General features: G+C 48.3%; 1 protein-coding gene across 1 annotated transcript in view; it reads left to right on the plus strand.

Moving 5' to 3' along the window:
* LOC129693461 (transcription factor COE3-like) overlaps positions 1 to 21,941 on the plus strand; it is a 77,986-nt gene that overhangs the window by 29,518 nt on the left and 26,527 nt on the right. The window contains exon 5 of the mRNA XM_055630274.1: positions 17,379 to 17,452. Coding sequence (XP_055486249.1) covers positions 17,379 to 17,452 — 74 coding nt within the window. The remainder of the gene's footprint in view (positions 1 to 17,378; positions 17,453 to 21,941) is intronic.

Below are 21,941 nucleotides of genomic sequence, written 5' to 3' on the forward strand. Positions count from 1 at the left end.
TGAATGTATCCTTGACAAGGAGTGTAACATAGTTACAGTGAAGTTTATTTAGTATCTTTGTTTGTCTTGTATTATTTTCACACTTCTGTACCTCTTGCCCGATGGGAGAGGGGAGAAGAGGGAGTGGCCGGGGTGCGACTGGTCCTTGATGATGCTGCTGGCCTTGCTGAGGCAGCGTGAGGTGTAGATGGAGTCACTGGAAGGGAGGTCGGTTTGTGTTTAAGAAGGAACTGCAGATGCTTGAAAAACAAAGGTACACAAAAATGCTGGAGAAACTCAGCGGGTGCAGCAGCATCTATGGAGCTAAGGAAATAGCAAAAGGATTTGAGTATAGGATCAGGGAGGTTCTACTGCAGTTGTACAGGGTCTTGGTGAGACCACACCTGGAGTATTGCGTGCAGTTTTGGTCTCCAAATCTGAGGAACGACATTATTGCCATAGAGGGAGTGCAGAGAAGGTTCACCAGACTGATTCCTGGGATGTCAGGACTTTCATATGAAGACAGACTGGATAGACTTGGTTTATACTCTCTAGAATTTAGGAGATTGAGAGGGGATCTTATAGAAACTTACAAAATTCTTAAGGGGTTGGACAGGCTAGATGCAGGAAGATTGTTCCCGATGTTGGGGAAGTCCAGGACAAGGGGTCACAGCTTAAGGATAAGGGGGAAATCCTTTAAAACCGAGATGAGAAGAACTTTTTTCACACAGAGAGTGGTGAATCTCTGGAACTCTCTGCCACAGAAGGTAGTTGAGGCCACAGTTCATTGGTTATATTTAAGAGGGAGTTAGATGTGGCCCTTGTGGCTAAAGGGATCAGGGGGTATGGAGAGAAGGCAGGTACATGATACTGAGTTGGATGATCAGCCATGATCATATTGAATGGCGGTGCAGGCTCGAAGGGCCGTATGGCCTACTCCTGCACCTAATTTCTATGTTTCTATGTTTGTATGAAATAGGCCGAAATGTTGCCTATTTCCTTCGCTGCATAGATGCTGCTGCACCCGCTGAGTTTCTGTATACCCCAGGTCGGTTTGTGCGATGGTGAAACATAGAAATTAGGTGCAGGAGTAGGCCATTCGGCCCTTCGAGCCTGCATCGCCATTCAATATGATCATGGCTGATCATCCAACTGGGCTGGTCTGGGCTGCGTCCACAATTCTCTGCAATTTCTTGCCGTCTCGGATGGAGCTGTTCCCAAACCGTGCTGTGATGCATCCCAATAAAATGCCTCCCACGACACATCTGCAGAAGTGGTTGGGAGATGTGGGAGACATGCCAAACATCCTAAGCCTTCCAAGTAAGTGGAGGCGCTGGAGTGCTTTCTTGGACATTGTTTCGACGTGGCTGGCCTGGAACACATTGCTGGAGATATTCATTTAGTTTTGAGTTTAATTTAGTGGCACGTGTACAACACAAGATAAATGGAGATAGTGATGGACTTCAGGAAGTGAAGCGGCCCACACACCCCAGTCTGCATTCACGGCGCCAAAATAGAGATAGTTGGAGACTTCACGTTCCCTAGGAGTCAATATCACCAACAACTTCCCCTGGACCACCCATACTGAAGCACCCACCAAGAAAATGTTCACCAGACTGATTCCTGGGATGTCAGGACTTTCATATGAAGAAAGACCGGATAGACACGGCTTGTACTCGCTAGAATTTAGAAGATTGAGGGGGGATCTTATAGAAACGTACAAAATTCTTAAGGGGTTGTGCAGGCTAGATGCAGGAAGATTGTTCCCGATGTTGGGGGAGTCCAGAACAAGGGGTCACAGTTTAAGGATAAGGGGGAAATCTTTTAGGACCGAGATGAGAAAAACATTTTTTTTCACACAGAGAGTGTTGAATCTCTGGAACTCTCTGCCACAGAGGGTAGTTGAGGCCACAGTTCATTGGCTATATTTAAGAGGGAGTTAGATGTGGCCCTTGTGGCTAAAGGGATCAGGGGGTCTGGAGAGAAGGCAGGTACAGGATACTGAGTTGGATGACCAGCCGTGATCATATTGAATGGCGGTGCAGGCTCGAAGGGCCGAATGGCCTCCTCCTGCACCTATTGTCTATGTTTCTATGTTTCTATGAAAGTACACCCACGCCTCTACTGCCTCAGAAGGCGAATGGGCCTGTCCCACTTAGGCAACGTTTTAGGCGACTGCAGGAGACTATGCGTTCGCCACAGGGTCGCCACATGTTCGCGGGTGGTTGCCGGGGAGTTGCCTTCGTGGTCGTGAGGAGTTCCCGCATTCTGGGAACTAGTCGCGGCCTCATTATGGTCGCCGTGAATTTTCCAACATGTTGAACAATTAGCGGTGACTGGAATGAAGCCGCCACGGAGAGTAGCGAGAATTCTCGTGCCGTGGGTGGGTCACCAGGAGGTCCCAGTGGGTCGCCAGGAGGTCGAAGGTTCTCGTAGGTTGTAGCCGGTGCTGACTGGTGAATTTCATTGGCTCATTGGGGAAAAAAACATAAGCAGTAGTTTTCAGAACCAAGGATAACCGGCCGGTAATGTTAAATGTTCACCGAGCTTCACAGCCATGTATATCTGGCTCCTTAAAAGTTGTCTCCACTCCTTCTCCCCCCTTCTGCCCCCTCTCACCCTCTTTTTCCCTCTCCCCCCTCTTTTCAAGGACTTCCCGCACACTGTACTTTCACCGTCTTAATTACAGCGCCAAACTTCCTGTTCATCGCGGTGTGTGTCAGTTTCACCTTGGCTTTGCACCGTGTGAATTTCACTCAGACAGCGCTCCCCCGCTTGCCCTGTCCCCCGCCATGATAATGGGCTGGTGAAGAAAAACTTCGTGCGTGTGTGTGTGTGTGTGTGTGTGTGTGTGTGTGTGTGTGTGTGTGTGTGTGTGTGTGTGTGTGTGTGTGTGTGTGTGTGTGTGTGTGTGTGTGTGTGTGTGCCCGTGTGATCCACAGTCGCCGATCCAGTAACCGGACAGGCCCATTAGGCAGTTCGGCGTACTGATTGTGGATGATCAGTCATGATCACATTGATCACGGCTGAAGGGCCGAATGGCCTACTCCTGTACCTATTGTCTATTGTCCATTGTCTATTGAAGAAGGGTCTCGGCCCGATACATCACCCATCCCTTCTCTCCCGAGATGCTGTCTGTCCCGCTGAGTTACTCCAGCATTTTGTGTCTCTCTTTGGTTTAAACCAGCATCTGCAGTTCCCTGCACACGTGTCTTATAGTCATATGTTCTGGATTGAACAATGAAATTCTTACTTGCTGCAGCACAATGGATATCTATTCTGTAAATAATATAATTAAGAGAATAAAAGTTCAATGTGTGTTTGTGTATTATTTTTCTATATTCCTAACTTGAGGAAGGACATCCTTGTGATTGAGGCAGTGCATTGGAGAGGAAGAGTGGGAGAGGATGTGACAGAGAGTGGAGGAGTGAGAGAGAGTAGGGGAGAGTGGGGGGTGGGGCGGCAGAGAGAGAGAGGAGAGTGGGGGAGAGGGGGAGAAAGAGAGGGGCAGGAACTGGGGAAGGAGAGTGGAAGAAAGGGGAGAGAGGTGGTGAAGAGAGAGAGAGAGAGACAGACAGAAAGGTATGAGAGGGGAAGAGAGTTCAAGTTCCATGTTTGTATAAAGAACAGGAGTAGAATTAGGCCATTCGGCCCATCACGTCTACTCAGCCACTCAATCATGGCTGATCTATCTCTCCCTTCTAACCCTATTCTCCTGTCCACTGACACCCAGCAACAGGTAAATTGACCAAGACAAAAGATGGAGTGTAGAAGGGGGCCGGCCTGTGGCAGGGCAGGGAACCTGAGGGACCTTGAGGCTGGAGGGGGTTCAGGTAGGTTTGCCAACTGTCCCGTATTAGCCGGGACATCCCGTATATTGGGCTAAATTGGTTTGCCCCGTACGGGACCGCCCTTGTCCCGTATTTGACCGCTACTACTCGGGGCGAAGGGACTGTCGGTTTGGAGCGCCACGTCCGGCTCCCGCCTCACCCGTCCCGAGGTAGTGCAGCCCATGGAGTGCAGCAGCAGCAGCAGTAGCGCCTCGCCCGTGGCCCCGTCAGTCGGTCGGCAGCCCGGCCAGCTGTCTGGCCTTCAGACCTTTGCTTACTTCCGACACCGCCACCCTTCCTCCTTCTCATAGCCCGATCATCGGTTCATGAGTTGGGCGGGGCGCCGGACTTTTGCACGCGGCTCCGGGCCAAAATTTGACCTTTTGTACCTGATTTGGGAGCGGGAAAGTCGGCAACCCCCGTTTCGGAGATCAGGAGCGGCATTTCTACTATGAGAATCGTAAGATCAAGAGTCAAGTCAACATATGGTATGCTTGCCTTCATGAGTAGGGGATTGGATACAAGAGCCTGGAAGTCAGGATGCAGCTCTGTCGGAATTTGGTTAGGCCGCATTTGGAATATCGCAGGCAGTTCAAGGGTCGAGAGTGTTTTATTGTCGAATGTCCCAAATAGACCAATGACAGTCTTACTTGCGGCAGCACAACAGAACATGTAAACTTAGTACACGGTAAACAATATAGTACACGGGGAAAAACTTCAGTCTGTGTACAGTATATATTAGAAACATAGAAAATAGGTGCAGGAGGAGGCCATTCGGCCCTTCGAGCCAGCACCGCCATTCACTGTGATCATGGCTGATCGTCCCCTATCAATAACCCGTGCCTGCCTTCTCCCCATATCCCTTGACTCCACTAGCCCCTAGAGCTCTATCTAACTCTCTCTTAAATCCATCCAGTGACTTGGCCTCCACTGCCCTCTGTGGCAGGGAATTCCACAAATTCACAACTGAAAAAGTTTTTTCTCACCTCAGTCTTAAATGACCTCCCCTTTATTCTAAGACTGTGGCCCCTGGTTCTGGACTCGCCCAACATTGGGAACATTTTTCCTGCATCTAGCTTGTCCAGTCCTTTGATAATTTTATATGTTTCTATAAGATTCTACCCCCTCATCCTTCTAAACATATTAGGGGCGTCAAACTCACGGCCGGCAAAGGAGTCTGATCTGGCCCGCGGGTTGATTTCCACGATGCCACAGCGGGCTACGGCTGTCCGCGGTGCATAATCGGACTGCGTTTGCACAGCGCCATCTGGCGTATATGAAGTAGTATTTTGCCCGTGACCTAAAATGACTTAAAATTAGTTTGACACCCCCGTTAGAATCACTTCCTAAAGTGTAGGATGGAACTGCAGATGCTGGTTTACACTCAAGATAGACACAAAATGCTGGAGTGACTCAGCGGGACAGGCAGCATCTCTGGAGAGAAGGAATGGGTGACCTTTCGGGTCGAGACCCTTCTTCAGGCTGACCCGACATGTCACCCATTCCTTCCCTCCAGAGGAGCTGCCTGTCCCGCTGAGTTACTCCAGCATTCTGTGTCTTTCTAATTGCAAGACAGAGTTTTTGCTGGTCGGGACTGGTCGGGATCAGTCAGTGTCTCTGCACGCAGCCAAGGCAAAGAGTCTTTGGCTGGTCTGGTGATATTGGAAATCTATAAGTCCAGGCTTTCAACAGACTCATTAAACCGGGCCCCGACCGGCAGCAGAAGATGCCTTCCTCCCGCCTCTGCACAGATGTCCACACTTCCCCTTCGCTGTAGGCTCTGAGCCATCCCAGGATGCACACTCATATTTTATTGAGCAGCTTACAGGGTTTTTACATTGACAAGGCAGACATCCATTACATATGGAGCTGAACAGCTTCCAGAGCTCCTGTCCCATGTTCAAGTTTTACGATGCAGGAAGATGTTGCCAAAGACACCATGGTTTGCAAGACACATTTCACTACATTTCAATTGGTGCATGTGATAATAAATGTCCTTTGTATCCTTTCAATCCTTTGGTTTGAGCTATAGGGAGACAGACTGGGACATTGGACTATTGGACAGACTGGGACGTTATCCCTTGGAGCGTAGGAAGATGAGGGTGATCTTACGGAGGTGTATACATTTATGGAGGAATAGACACAACAAGCTGGAGTAACTCCAGTGAATCAGGCAGCATCTCCGGAGAAAAGGAATAGGTGACGTTTCGGACCGAGATCCTTCCCCAGACTGGGTTTCAGGGGAAAGGGAAATATGACATATAGACATTGATATAGAGACATAGAGGGCTGTCAGCAGTAGAGTTGCTGCCTTACAGCGAATGACACTGGTTCCATCCCGACTACGGGTGCTGTCTGTACGGAGTTTGTACGTTCTCTCCCCGTGACCTGCGTGTGTTATCTCCGAGATTGTCTGCGGTGTCACAGGTGTCTGTGGAATTCTCTGCCTCAGAGGGCGGTGGAGGCTGGTTCTCCGGATGCTTTCAAGAGAGAGCTAGATAGGGCTCTTAAAGATAGCGGAGTCAGGGGATATGGGGAGAAGGCAGGAACGGGGTACTGATTGGGGATGATCAGCCATGATCACATTGAATGGCGGTGCTGCTTGGATGCCGGGGGTCGCCAGAAGGGAGTGCTCCGATCGCTGTTACAGACTGTTGCGGTCTGAAGACGCGGTCTGCGGCATCGGGAGCCTGGAATCCCTCGTTGGGGACCCCGGAGGAGAAGAGCTCCGACCGCTGGCCTGCGGTGCTTCTAGCCGTGGCGCGGCGGGGACTTAGATCTTCGACCACCGGCCTGCGGCCTACATTCAATTCAATTCAACTTTAATGTCATGGCACAAATACAAGTATGAGTACAACGAAATGCAGTTTTGCGTCAGTCCGTAGTAATTGTACATAAAGAAATAAAAAAATAGAAAGAGAGAAGATACAGAATAATCAAAAAATACAGAATAATTAAACAATGGGGACGGAGGGACCGGAGAAATCTATCGTCGGGACTCCGAGTTCAGCAATGTGATTGTGATGTTGTAGAAGCTGTTCCTCATCCTACTAGTACGTGACCTGAGGCTCCTGTACCGCCTCCCTAATGGGAGGAGGGCAAACAGTCCATGGTTGGGGTGTGAGGGGTCTTTGATGATCTTCCCAGCCCGTCTCAGACACCGTTTTCGGTGGAGGGCATCCATGGCAGGGAGCGGGGCACCGATGATGTGCTGATGTGCATCATCTTGAAGCTGCGGTCTCTGGTAGGGAAGCACCCATTCGGGACTTACCTTCCAGACGCGAGGGCCTGTACATCTGGCCCCCGCAGCGGCGACTGCGGAGGCTTGTGGTCCTGACCACGGGGGAACAATGGAGGAGGACTGACTGTACTTTGTGCCTTCCCCCACAGTGAAGAATGCTGTGGTGAATGTGTGTTACATTTTTATTGTGTATTGTGTGTTAGAAACATAGAAACATACAAATTAGGTGCAGGAGTAGGCCATTCGGCCCTTCGAGCCTGCACCGCCATTCAATATGATCATGGCTGATCATCCAACTCAGTATCCCGTACCTGCCTTCTCTCCATACCCCCTGATCCCCTTGGCCACAAGGGCCACATCTAACTCCCTCTTAAATATAGCCAATGAACTGGCCTCAACTACCCTCTGTGGCAGAGAGTTCCAGAGATTCACCACTCTCTGTGTGAAAAAAGTTCTCCTCATCTCGGTTTTAAAAGATTTCCCCCTTATCCTTAAGCTGTGACCCCTTGTCCTGGACTTCCCAAACATCGGGAACAATCTTCCTGCATCTAGCCTGTCCAACCCCTTAAGAATTTTGTAAGTTTCTATAAGATCCCCTCTCAATCTCCTAAATTCTAGAGAGTATAAACCAAGTCTATCCAGTCTTTCTTCATAAGACAGTCCTGACATCCCAGGAATCAGTCTGGTGAACCTTCTCTGCACTCCCTCTATGGCAATAATGTCCTTCCTCAGATTTGGAGACCAAAACTGCACGCAATACTCCAGGTGTGGTCTCACCAAGACCCTGTACAACTGCAGTAGAACCTCCCTGCTCTTTTTGTTCTTTTTGATTGTACCGCTGCTGGCAAATTCATTTCACTGCACTTCATTGTGTATGTGATGAATAAACCTGACTATTGACTATTGACGGGGTGAATGTACAAACTCCGTACAGACAGCACCCGTGGTCAGGATTGAACCTGGGTCTCTGGTGCTGTGAGGCAGCAACTCTACCGCTGTGCCACTGCTTCGCCTACGATAGCTATGATCTCTATGATATATTTTGAAATGATCAAGATTGTTGCGGGCCAATAGACAATAGACAATAGGTGCAGGAGTAGGCCATTCGGCCCTTCGAGCCAGCACCGCCATTCAATGTGATCATGGCTGATCATCCCCAATCAGTACCCCGTTCCTGCCTTCTCCCCATATCCCCTGACTCCACTAGCCCCTAGAGCTATTTTTAAGAGCATTATCTAGCTCTCTCTTGAAAGCATCCAGAGAACCTGCCTCCACCGCCCTCTGAGGCAGAGAATTCCACAGACTCACAACTCTCTGTGAGAAAAAGTGTTTCCACGTCTCCGTTCTAAATGGCTTACTCCATATTCTTAAACTGTGGCCCCTGGTTCTGGACTCCCCCAACATCGGGAACATGTTTCCTGCCTCTAGCGTGTCCAAGCCCTTAACAATCTTATATGTTTCAATGAGATACCCTCTCATCCTTGTAAACTCCAGTGTATACAAGCCCAGCTGCTCCATTCTCTCAGCATATGACAGTCCCGCCATCCCGGGAATTAACCTGGTAAACCTACACTGCACTCCCTCAATAGCAAGAATGTCCTTCCTCAAATTAGGGGACCAAAACTGCACACAATACTCCAGGTGTGGTCTCACTAGGGCTCTGTACAACTGCAGAAGGAGCCCAGTGGACTCAACCGCGGGCCCAGTGGACGACAACGTCGGGAGCTCGCAGGTCACAGGTTGGTGACCGATTCTCTGGAGCTCCCGCAACGACAGCTTCGACCGCTGGACTGGAGGGCGGCAGCTTCGTCCGCCCCGGGCCGCGGAGTTTGAACCGGCCCGTTCACGGAGCTCGGATTCGGCCGCGGGACTTACCATCACCCGGCGGGGGGAGGGCCCCAACTTCGAAAGCCTGGATCGCCTCAACGCAGAGGGGGAACAACGAGGGAAGAGACAAGGAGTGTAAGACTTTTGCCTTCCATCACAGTGAGGAGGTGCCTGGTAGACTCACTGTGGTGGACATTAAACTGTGTTAAGTGTGTGTTCTGTTATTTTATTCTATGTTATGACTGCAAGGTATATAATCTCGTTCAGACTGAAAAGTCTGAATGACAATAAAGGATACTTTGACTTTACTTAATAAGAAAGATCAAACGCTAGATAAACAGGTGTAAGCAGAACGAAGAAATGGTCTCCTAATCTGAGGAAGGACATCCTTGCCATAGAGGGAGTACAGAGAAGGTTCACCAGACTGATTCCTGGGATGACAGGACTTTCATATGAAGAAAGACTGGATAGACTCGGCTTGTACTCGCTAGAATTTAGATGATTGAGGGGGGATCTTAGAGAAACTTACAAAATTCTTAAGGGTTTGGACAGGCTAGATGCAGGAAGATTGTTCCCGATGTTGGGGAAGTCCAGAACAAGGGGTCACAGTTTAAGGATAAGGGAGAAATCTTTTAGGACTGAGATTAGAAAAACATTTTTCACACAGAGAGTGGTGAATCTGTGGAATTCTCTGCCACAGAATGTAGTTGAGGCCACAGTTCATTGGCTATATTTAAGAGGGTGTTAGATGTGGCCCTTGTGGCTAAAGGGATCAGGGGGTATGGAGAGAAGGCAGGGACGGGATACTGAGTTGGATGATCAGCCATGATCATATTGAATGGCGGTGCAGGCTCGAAGGGCCGAGTGGCCTACTCCTGTACACCTATTGTCTATGTTTCTATGTTTCTATGTGGGTAATAACTGGGCCCTAGGGAAAAAAGCATCTGCCGTCAGATAAATCAGTACGCAAATGTCTGGCCAGAAAAATATAAGGAGGTAGATTAACTGGAGAAGTGGAGCAGAGTGGGACATGTTGATAGATGGGAGGGAATGGGGAAAGGTTTAGAGTAATGAATGATAGGTGGATCAATATTACAGAGACAGTGAAGTGGTGTTCAAATGGTCGATAAGATGTAAGATTTATCCTGTGGCAGATATCATTTAGTAGCTGCCTTGTTTTCCCGTTGCAAGTCCTGGAGGCAAGAAGGCCATATTTCTTCATAAGGCGTCTGTCACCGTGTGTGTACAATCCTAATAGTTTTCAATTTGCTGCTAACTTCACCAATTCATTCCTCCGTTCCAATTCATCTCGTTTAATCTTCCCACGGCCTCTCTCTCTCTCTCTCTGGCAGACATGGGTTTGTACTGCAGGCTGCTGTAGTAGGATATAGTTACTGAGGTACGGAGAAAAGCTTTTTTTTTAGCGTGCGACCCAAACCGATCATCGTCGGCGGTCACTCGAAGCGAGTGTGGCTGTCCGTCCTCTCATGGAGGACGCCTTGTTTAACGTGGGGAGACTGGTGCACAGACAGCCACCCCACGGTCCTTGACAGATCTGGGTCAGGATCCAGTGGCGTGGAGTCCAAGACGACCGGAGACCCTTTTCTGCCGCAGCCTTCATCCGCCTTCCCAGCCGTCGTGTGACGTTAGCTCCACTAAGGTCAGCCATCGTCCTCCGCCTGTTCCACCGCTGAGGTCTTGGTTGGATTGCCCTTTGTCAGAGACCTCCCCCTCGACCTTACCGCCATGGGTGGCCCTACCAGGAGCGTAGATAGCTCCAGACGGCATCGCTCTCAGGATCTCAGGACCACACAAGCTTCTCCACCTCGACAAGGTGACAATCCACGGAGAAGATAGACAATAGACATTAGACAATAGACAATAGGTGCAGGAGTAGGCTTACTCCTTATTCTTAAACTGTGGCCCCTGGTTCTGGACTCCCCCAACATCGGGAACATGTTTCCTGCCTCTAGTGTGTCCAAGCCCTTAACAATCTTATATGTTTCAATGAGAGACCCTCTCATCCTTCTAAACTCCAGAGTGTACAAGCCCAGCCGCTCCATTCTCTCAGCATATGGCATTGTAGTGCATCAGTTCCAGAGACAGAGTCATTGTCCACAATGGGGTAGAGGTGAATCGGACAGTACCCTAGCTTATGGAAGGACCATTCAGAAGCCTGATTACAGAGGGGAAGAAACTGTTCTTGAGTCTGGTGGTCCGCGCTTTCAAGCTTCTGTACCTCCTGCCGGACGGGAGCGGGGAGAAGAAGGAATGACAGGGGTGGGACGAGTCTTTGATTATGTTGGCTGCTTTCCCGAGGCAGCGTGAAGTGTAGATGGAGTCGATGGTGGGGACGTCCAGTCTGTGTGATGGACTGGGCTGCATTGTAGATGTAGCCCAGTCCATGGTGGGGGGGAGTCTGTGGAGGAAGCTGCTGGCCATTCAGCCCTCAGCTGCTAGCCCAGTGCCGTCACCACTCTAGGACCAGAGGTCATAGCCTCAGAATTAAAGGGCACTCTTTTAGAAAGGAGGTGAGGGGGAACTTCTTTAGTCAGAGGGTAAGGGAGGGTTCTTAAAAATAGCGGAGTCAGGGGATATGGGGAGAAGGCAGGAACGGGGTACTGATTGGGGATGATCAGCCATGATCACATTGAATGGCGGTGCTGGCTCGAAGGGCCGAATGGCCTACTCCTGCAACTATTGTCTATTGTCTATTGGTAGTTAATCTGTGGAACTCATTGCCACAGAGGGCTGTGGAGGCCAAGTCAGCGATTTTTAAGGCAGGGTTATTTTTAAGATATTTTTAAGGCAGGGTTAGACCAATTCTTGATTTGAACGGGTGTCAAAGGTTATGGGGAGAAGGCAGGAAAATGAGATTAGGGTGGAGCCTCAGCCATGATTGAATGGTGGAGTGGATTTGATGGGCCGAATGGCCTAATTGTACTCCTATAACTTGTAAACTTGTGAATCATAGTGTACCAGTGTGTTATAGACCCCAGGTTAATTCACCCAAACCCCTCAATCAAATAAGGTGCCAGGTACTACTTTAAGTTTAGTAAAGAGATACAGAGTGGAAACAGGCCCTTCGGCCCTCCTAGTTCCTGCCGACCAGCGATCCCCACACACTAACACTATCCTACACACACTAGGGACATTTTACACTTACACCAAGCCAATCAACCTACAAACCTGCACGTCTTTGGAGTGTGGGAAGAAACTGAAGATCTCGGAGAAAACCCACGCAGGTCACGGGGAGAACGTACAAACTCCGCACAGACAGCGGCGGTTTTCGGGATCGAACCCGGGTCTCTGGCGCTGTAAGCGCTATAAAGCAGCGACTCTACCGCTGCGCCAGCACCGCTAATTCATTGTGATCATGGCTGATCGTCCCCTATCAATAATCCGTGCCTGCCTTCTCCCCCTATCCCTTGACTCCACTAGCCCCTAGAGCTCTATCTAACTCTCTCTTAAATCCATCCAGTGACTTGGCCTCCACTGCCCTCTGTGGCAGGGAATTCCACAAATTCACAACTCTCTGGGTGAAAAAGTTTTTTCTCACCTCAGTCTTAAATGACCTCCCCTGTATTCTAAAACTGTGGCCCCTGGTTCTGGACTCGCCCAACATTGGGAACATTTTTCCTGCATCTAGCTTGTCCAGTTCTTTGATAATTTATATGTTTCTATAAGAAAACCCCCTCATCCTTCTAAACTCCAGTGAATACAAGCCTAGTCTTTTCAATCTTTCCTCATATGACAGTCCCGCCATCCCAGGGATCAATCTCGTGAACCTACTCTGCACTGCCTCAATCACAAGGATGTCCTTCCTCAAATTCGGAGACTAAAACTGTACGCAATACTCCAGATGAGGTCTCACCAGAGCCCTATACAACTGCAGAAGAACCTCTTTATTCCAATACTGAAATCCTCTTGTTATGAAGGCCAACACTCCATTAGCTTTCTTCACTGCCTGCTGTACCTGCACGCCAACTTTCAGTGACCGGTGTACAAGGACACCCAGGTCTCGCTGCACCTCCTCCATACCTAACCTAACCCCATTGAGATAATAATCTGCCCCCTTGTGTTTGCCACCAAAATGGATAACCTCATATGTATCTATATTATACTGCATCTGCCACGCATCTGCCCACTCACTCAACCTTTCCAAGTCACCCTGCAATCTCCTAACATCCTCTTCACAGTTCACACTGCCACCCAGCTTTGTGTCACACTGCCACCCAACTTGCAAGATATGAGTATGCTGTTCGCTTCATCTGTAAAAATGAGCAAGCTATGAGGGCTGATTCCATGGCTAAGAAGCTGCCAAGGAACAATGCTACTGATTTTTGGAAGGAAGTGAGACCTCTTAGCAGTTGCAAAACATCTCTACCATGCACTGTAGATGGAATCTCCGGAACAGCTAATATCGCGGAGTTATGGCGACAACATTATAGCACTTTATTCAACTGTGTCCAAGGTGACTTGTATAGCGTGGACAATATTGAGAGTAATGACTCAATGGTAATTATGTCACATGAGGTGTATCATGCCATGAACAAGCTGTCCAACAACAAAGCAAGTGGCTTGGATCATATCTCTGCTGAACATCTTAAGTATGCGAGTATGAGGATAGCTCCTCTCCTTGCTATTTGTTTTACTGACTTTATGATTCATGGCTTGTTACCAGACTCAATGTTGTCTGTCCTGTTAGTGCCGGTCATTAAGGACAAAGCTGGTAAAGTAGGCAACCTAAATAATTACAGGCCCATAGCTTTAAGCCATCATCCTGTCAAAAGTTTTAGAAAGAGTTCTGCTGGTAGAGTAAATGAGTTTGTTAACTCCACAGATAACCAGTTTGGTTTTAAAGCTAAACATGGCACTGACTTATGCATATATGCCCTAAAGGAGATTGTAAACAAATATACAGGCAAAAACTCTTCAATCCTTATGTGCTTTATTGATGCTTCCAAAGCCTTTGATCGTGTTAATCACAGAAAGCTGTTTGGTAAAATGAGTCAAAGAGGGGTGCCTGAATACATTGTGAGAATTCTGGCCTACTGGTATGCTCACCAGACTATGCAAATAAAATGGGGCAATAGGGTCTCAGCCCCATTTGGGGTTAGCGATGGTGTTAGACAAGGGGGAATTTTGTCCCCAGTCCTTTTTAATCTATATATTGATGATCTGTCTAAACAATTGAAAGCCTGTAACACTGGGTGCATGATTGGTAATATTATAGTGAACCATATTATGTATGCAGATGATCTTGTGGTCTTTAGTCCATCTAGCGCTGGTCTCCAGCAGCTCCTTACTATATGTTCCGTGTATGGTGTGGAACATGATATTAAATATAATGCTTGTAAGAGTGCTGTTATGATCTGTAGAACCAAAGAGGATAAATGTCTAAAATTTCCTGATTTAAAATTGTCTGACAATAATCTTAGTGTCTATAATAAGGTAAAATATCTTAGCCATTTTATTACAGAACAAATGACAGATGATGAGGTTATTTATAGGCAATGAGTTAGTCCGTATGTACAGGCAAATATTCTCTTGCTTACGTTTGGTGCATGTACAGATGTGGTGAAGATGTCTCTGTTGAGAGCATACTGCACACCACTCTACACTGCACACCTGTGGTCGAACTACGGAAAGACAAGTTTGCAGAGGCTAAAGGGGCTGTCCCACTGTGGTGACCTAATTGGTGAGTTTAGAAGAGTTTAGGAGAGTTTGAAAAAGTGTCATGTTGAAGACCTCCTTCGAATATGTAGAAGACCAGCTTCGACCTCCTTCGACTATGTTGAAGACTAGCTTCGACTACCTTTGATTACCTTCGACTACACTCGATTACCTACGAATAACATGCCGACCTACTGCGACCTACATCGACTAAACCTACGAGTTGATTTTTTCCACGGCGACCTTTTTTTACTCGCGGGCATTTTTCAGCATGTTGAAAAATACGCCGCGACCTAGCTGAGGCCTCTAGTACGCGGGGACTACTCTTGAGCATGAAGGAGCGTTACAAAGACCTCCTAGGACCTCATGTCGACCATGCTGCGAGCATGAGTCGAGGGCAAACTCATCTAAACTCGCTAATTAGGTCGCCGCAGTGGGACAGCCCCTTAAACGGGGCCTATAACGATGACATGAGAACAGTGCTAAAGAAACCTAGATGGTGTAGTGTTAGTAACATGTTTGTGGCTGCAGGAGTCAGTACTTTAGAAGCTATCCTAAGAAATCATATGTATAAATTAATTTGCAGGATAAATGACTCTAAAAATGTAATTATTGTGGACTTGTCAAACATAATGGTTAGCACTACACGCTACCAATCCCAGTTGTGGAGACACTGGTATCACTGTCTCGTTGTAGGACATTGATCATTCATTTTATTCTGGATTTGAATTAATGCATTGTGTTTTTTAATATATAATTTATGATGCTTTTATAAGTGATATACTAAGATCTTATATGTATACTAGACCAAGTGCAGACCCGTTGGGTCTGCTCCCCCAATGGTGTGATCCCCCAACCCAATATTCCACCATGCACCCGTCTCCTCCAACGGAACTGAAGCCGTTCCCCAATGTAAGATTCCAGCACTCCCCTGCCTCCCTCAGCAGTGGATTAAAAAAAAAATTCCAATTGCACCTACCCTGGCTGCTGCAGCAGTGAAAAGTTCAGAGTGTTCCTGTCTTGCAACTTTGTTTTGAAGTGTGTTGGAAGCTGATAGGAAGGAGCAGCCATCAACGAGTCAAAAGGCAGAAAGGCAGCCGGACGCCAGATGGCAGGCGGCAGCCACACAGTTTTAATATATAATAGATAGATAGAAACATAGAAACATAGAAATTAGGTGCAGGAGTAGAGGCCATTAGGCCCTTCGAGTCTGCACCGCCAGTCAATATGATCATGGCTGATCATCCAACTCAGTATCCCGTACCTGCCTTCTCTCCATACCCTCTGATCCCCTTAGCCACAAGGGCCACATCAAACTCCCTCTTAAATATAGCCAATGAACTGGCCTCAACTACCCTCTGTGGCAGAGAGTTACAGAGATTCACCACTCTCTGTGTGAAAAAAGTTCTTCTCATCTCGGTTTTAAAGGATTTCCCCCTTATCCTTAAGCTGTGACCCCTTGTCCTGGACTTCCCCAACATCGGGAACAATCTTCCTGCATCTAGCCTGTCCAACTCCTTAAGAATTTTGTAAGTTTCTATAAGATCCCCTCTCAATCTCCTAAATTCTAGAGAGTATAAACCAAGTCTATCCAGTCTTTCTTCATAAGACAGTCCTGACATCCCAAGAATCAGTCTGGTGAACCTTCTCTGCACTCCCTCTATGGCAATAATGTCCTTCCTCAGATTTGAAGACCAAAACTGTACGCAATACTCCAGGTGTGGTCTCACCAAGACCCTGTACAACTGCAGTAGATAGAAGATAGATAGATATGTGTATGGTGTTTTTATATGCAATATATTTTTATGTAATGTTGGCCCTTGTCTGGACCTTGAGTCCGAAAAAGTTTGTTAGAGTTTGTACACAGTTTGTAAGAATAAGGAGTAAGCCATTTAGAACAGAGATGAGGAAACACTTTTTCTCACAGAGAGTGGTGAGTCTGTGGAATTCTCTGCCTCGGGCGGTGGAGGCCGGTTCTCTGGATACTTTCAAGAGAGAGCTAGATAGGGCTCTTAAAGATAGCGGAGTCAGGGAATATGGGGAGAAGGCAGGAACGGGGTACTGATTGGGGATGATCAGCCATGATCACATTGAATGGTGGTGCTGGCTCGAAGGGCCGAATGGCCTCCTCCTGCACCTACATCAACCGACTCCAACTGGTCCACAACGCAGCCGCCCGACTCATCACCCACACCAAATCCTGGCATCACATCACTCCAGTCCTCAAACAACTTCACTGGCTTCCCATCTCCCACCGGATCACCTACAAAATCCTGGTCCTCACCTACAAAGCCCTCCACCATCTGGCCGCCCCATATCTCACTGACCTCCTCTCCCCCTACCAACCCTCACAGCCCCTCAGATCCACATCAGCCGGTCTCCGCTCCATCCACAAATCCAACCTCCGCAGTTTAGGGGACAGAGCCTTCTCCAGGGCAGCTCCCAGGCTCTGGAACTCCCTCCCCCAACTGATCCGCAATTCCGTGTCCCTCACCATCTTATAGTCCCGCCTCAAGACCCATCTCTTCACCTCTGCCTATCCTTAGCCCCACGTCCCCCTCCCTTTTCATCTGTGCATGAATTGCCTCATACTGTGTTTTGTATTGAATTCTGTATTTACTTTGTGTACTAGTCATGTCTCTACTATTTATTTCATTCCCTTTACATGTTTTTCCTCTACCTGCTAAATTCTTGTAAGGTGTCCTTGAGACTCTTGAAAGGCGCCCATAAATAAAATTTATTATTATATTATATTATTATTATTATTATTATTATTATTGTCTATTGTCTGTGATTTGACAACATGACTCTCTTTCATTTTGCAGGCCATCATATATGAAGGACAGGACAAGAACCCAGATATGTGTCGAGTGCTGCTCACACATGAGATCATGTGCAGGTGAGTGACCCAATGCTGTCCGTAAGGTCATCAGTCCATCATTTCTAGGGGGGGCCATTCGTTGTAAAGTGAACCCCAAAAATGTCACACACGTGACCAGATGCCATCGCATCAACTATTACTTTAAGAAGATATGGTAAGAGATTCATCTTACTCATTGCTATTTTCCTACCTGCAGAACCATAATGCGTGTCTGGCAAAGATATGAACATCTTAGCTTTTTTTTTAAAATTCACATACAGTTTGTAAGATAAAACTGAGCGATGAAAAAAATGCTTCCGTGTCAGGTCACACACGTGACCAGCGCTATTTGTCCTCTGACCCAGGGCCGGATTTACGTATAAGCGAGGGCCCCGAGATCTAGGGGGGCCGACTCACCTCGCTGCCTCACCAGGGACCATCCGCCCCAATGGGACCTCCCGCTCTTTGCCCGCTGACCCTGGCCACTCCACCGCCCTCCAGCAGCCCGCAGCCATCGCCCTTACCTGCAGCCTGGACTCAGCACCGGGCCTGCAGTCTCCACGCTGCAGATTCCCACCCCCCTCGGTTTGACTGCGCTGGGTCCTAGTGCTAGCCCCCACCCAACCCTGGTAACCTCAGTGGCTGTTCCACTGGGTCTTCCTCATTCCCATCAAACCATGTGACCCCCCAGCTCTTCCCCACCCACACTACAGTCCTCATAACCCCCCCTCCCCCCTGACCACTGGCAGGAGGGAGAAGATGTAGTGGGAGGGAGAAGGTGGTAAGGGTCCTTAATGATGGAGATGGCTCTGCGGAAGCAGCGCTTCTGATAGATCTCCAACAGGAACGGCAAAGTCTTAAGGAAATTAAAAAACAAACCATTGGAGAAACTTTGCAGCGGTCACGGTGGCGTGGCGGTAGAGTCGTTGCTTTACTGCGCTTACAGTGTCCAGTGTACGGGTGCTGTCTGTACGGAGTTTGCACGTTCTCCCCTTGACCCGCGTGGGTTTTGCCCGGGATCTGCGCTTTCCTCCCACACTCCAAAGACGTACAGGTTTATAGGTTAATTGGCTTGGTGTAAATGTAAAATCGTCCCTAGTGTGTGACGGATAGCATTAGCGCGTGGGGTATCGCCGGTTGGTGCAGACTCGGTGGGCCGAAGGGCCTGTTTCCGCGCTGCATCTCTAAACCAGGCCGAAGTAAACTCAGAGGGTCAGGCACCATCCGTGGAGGGAATGGACAATCGATGTTTTAGGCCGAGATCTCCGGTTTCCTCCCACACTCCAAAGTCGTGTAGGTTGATTGGCTTGGTAAATGTAAACATTGTCCCCAGTGGGTGTTAGTGTGCGGAGATCGCTGGTTAGTGTGGACCCGGTGGGCCGAATGGCCTGTTTCCGTGCTGTATCTCTAAACACCACCATACGAAACCCCTCTTGAACCCCTGGGGATTGTGACTGGTACTCTGGGCACATGCAGTGGGAGTAGCAAGCTGAAGATTCGACATAGAAGCATAGACAATAGGTGTAGGAGGAGGCCATTCGGCCCTTCGGGCCAGCACCGTCATTCATTGTGATCATGGCTGATCGTCCTCAATCAATAACCCGTGCCTGATTTCTCCCCATATCCCTTGACTCCACTAGCCCCTAGAGCTCTCTCTATCTAACTCTCTCTTAAATCCATCCAGTGACTTGGCCTCCACTGCCCTCTGTGGCAGGGAATTCCACAAATTCGCAACTCTCTGGTTGAAAAAAGTTTTTTCTCACCTCAGTCTTAAATGACCTCCCTTTTATTCTAAGACTGTGGCCCCTGGTTCTGGACTCGCCCAACATTGGGAACATTTTTCCTACATCTAGCTTGTCCAGTCCTTTTATAATTTTATATGTTTCTGTAAGATCCCCCCTCATAGAGACATAGAAACATAGAAACATAGAAAATAGGTGCAGGAGTAGGACATTCGGCCCTTCGAGCCTGCACCGCCATTCAATATGATCATGGCTGATCATCCAACTCAGTATCCTGTACCTGCCTTCTCTCCGTACCCCCTGATCCCTTTAGCCACAAGGGCCACATCTAACTCCCTCTTAAATATAGACAATGAACTGGCCTCAACTACCTTCTGTGGCAGAGAATTCCACATATTCCCCACTCTCTGTGTGAAAAATGTTTTTCTCATCTCGGTCCTTAAAGACTTCCCCCTTATTCTTAAACTGTGACCCTTGTTCTGGACTTCCCCAACATCGGGAACAATCTTCCTGCATCTAGCCTGTCCAACCCCTTAAGATCCTACTAAACACCAGTGAATACAAGCCCAGTCTTTTCAATCTTTCCTCATATGACAGTCCCGCCATCCCAGGGATCAATCTTGTGAACCTACGCTGCACTGCCTCGATCACAAGGATGTCCTTCCTCAAATTAGGAGACCAAAACTGTACACAATACTCCAGATGTGGTCTCACCTATTCTCTTTGGGATGGGAACACTATTCCTTGACCTCTTTCTTGTTGCAGGCACGGACCTATATTTCGGTTTCTGCACGCACTGTTCTGGCGTGTCTAATCGAGGACAGCTTTGTTTATACTAAGATATTTAAGGGCGGTCGCGGTGGTGCAGCGGTAGAGTCGCTGCCTCACAGCGAATGCAGCGCCGGAGACCCGGGTTCGATCCCGACCACGGGTGCTGTCTGTACGGAGTTTGCACGTTCTCCCCGTGACCTGCGTTGGGTTTTCTCCGGGATCTTCGATTTCCTCCCACACTCCAAAGCCGTTCAGGTTTGTAGGTTAATTGGCTTGGTGTAAGTGTAAAAATTGGCCGTAGTGTTAACGTGCGGGCATCGCTTGTCGGCGTCTGCGCCGGCCCGCGTTCCCCGTACACTAACGCTATCCTGCACGCACCAGGGACAAATTACATTTGAGGCAATTTTACCAAGCCAGTTATCCGACAAACCTGCATGTCTTTGGAGTGTGGTCGGAAACCGGAGCAGCCGGATAAGTACCCAAGCAGGTCACGGGGTGAACGCACAGACAGCACCCGTAATCAGGATGGAACCCGGGTCTCCGGCGCTGCAAGGCAGCAACTCTACCGCTGAGCCACAAAACCGACCTCACAGACTATTTTACCCAAAGGTACATTTAATTGAGAGTAATGAATATATTCAAAACAATTGTGCAAAAATCCTTCTGACATTCTCAGCGGCTGTAAGTACCACCGTGAAAGGCCTGGATAGAGTGGATGTGGAGAGGATGTTTCCACTCGTGGGAGAGTCTAGGACTAGAGGACACAGCCTCAGAATTAAAGGACGTTCCTTTAGGAAGGAGACGAGGATTGATTTCGTCAGAGGGTGGTGAATCTGTGGAATTCTTTGCCACACAAGGCTGTGGAGGCCAAGTTAGTGGATATTTCTATGGCGGAGATAGGTAGATTCTTGATTAGTAAGGGTGTCAGGGGTTATGGGGAGAAGGCAGGAGAATGGGGTTGGGAGGGAGAGATAGAATGGCAGAATAGACCTGATGGGTCGAATGGCCTGATTCTGCTCCTATCCCTTATGGCGGCATCCTCACCTCTGACGGCCCCCTCCTGTCCCAACATCTTCACATACACCAGCATGCCCCGAGTCTTGTTCCATTTCCTGATTAAATATGCACTAGTCAGATCATAGTCAAGATGTTTAATCATTTGCTGAATATATTACTGGAGTGCAGGTATAATTTGCATTATCATTGATAGATTGTTCTAACAGAGCTGATTTCATGTAGTCTGCACTTGCAGATGGGTTGTGCGTGTTTGGATTGCTCTGTGTGTACCTGTCCATGTAACCATTAATGTGTGTGTGTGTGTACACGCGTGCGACTGTGTGTGGGCGTGCGTGTGTGGGTGTGCTCTCTTGCCTGCAGGTATGTGTATATGTGTGCGTTCCCAAATGTGTGTATATGTGTGCGTATATATCTGTGTGTGTATGCGTGTGTGCGTGCATATGCGTGCGCATGTGTATGTGTGCAGGCAGGGCTTTGTGTGTTTATGTGTGCATGAGCAAGTGTGTGTGTATATGTGTGTATATGTGTGCATGCGTGAGTGTGTCTGTATATGTGTGCATGCTTGTGTGTAGATGTGTGTGTGCGAGTGTGTGTTTGTATATGTGCGTGCGTGATTGTGTGTGTGTGTATATGTGCGTGATTGTGTGTGTGTGTATATGTGCGTGTGCGAATGTGTGTGTATATGTGCGTGCGTGATTGTGTGTGTGTGTATATGTGCGTGATTGTGTGTGTGTATATGTGCGTGTGCGAATGTGTGTGTATATGTGCGTGCGTGATTGTGTGTGTGTGTATATGTGCGTGATTGTGTGTGTGTGTGTGTGTATATGTGCGTGTGCGAATGTGTGTGTATATGTGCGTGCGTGATTGTGTGTGTGTGTATATGTGCGTGTGCGTGTGTGTGTGTATATGTGCGTGCGTGATGTGTGTGTGTGTGTATATGTGCGTGTGCGAATGTGTGTGTATATGTGTGCGTCATTGTGTGTGTGTGTATATGTGCG

Source organism: Leucoraja erinacea, unplaced genomic scaffold (genome assembly GCF_028641065.1).
Source record: "Leucoraja erinacea ecotype New England unplaced genomic scaffold, Leri_hhj_1 Leri_303S, whole genome shotgun sequence".
NCBI classification, from domain to species: domain Eukaryota; kingdom Metazoa; phylum Chordata; class Chondrichthyes; order Rajiformes; family Rajidae; genus Leucoraja; species Leucoraja erinaceus.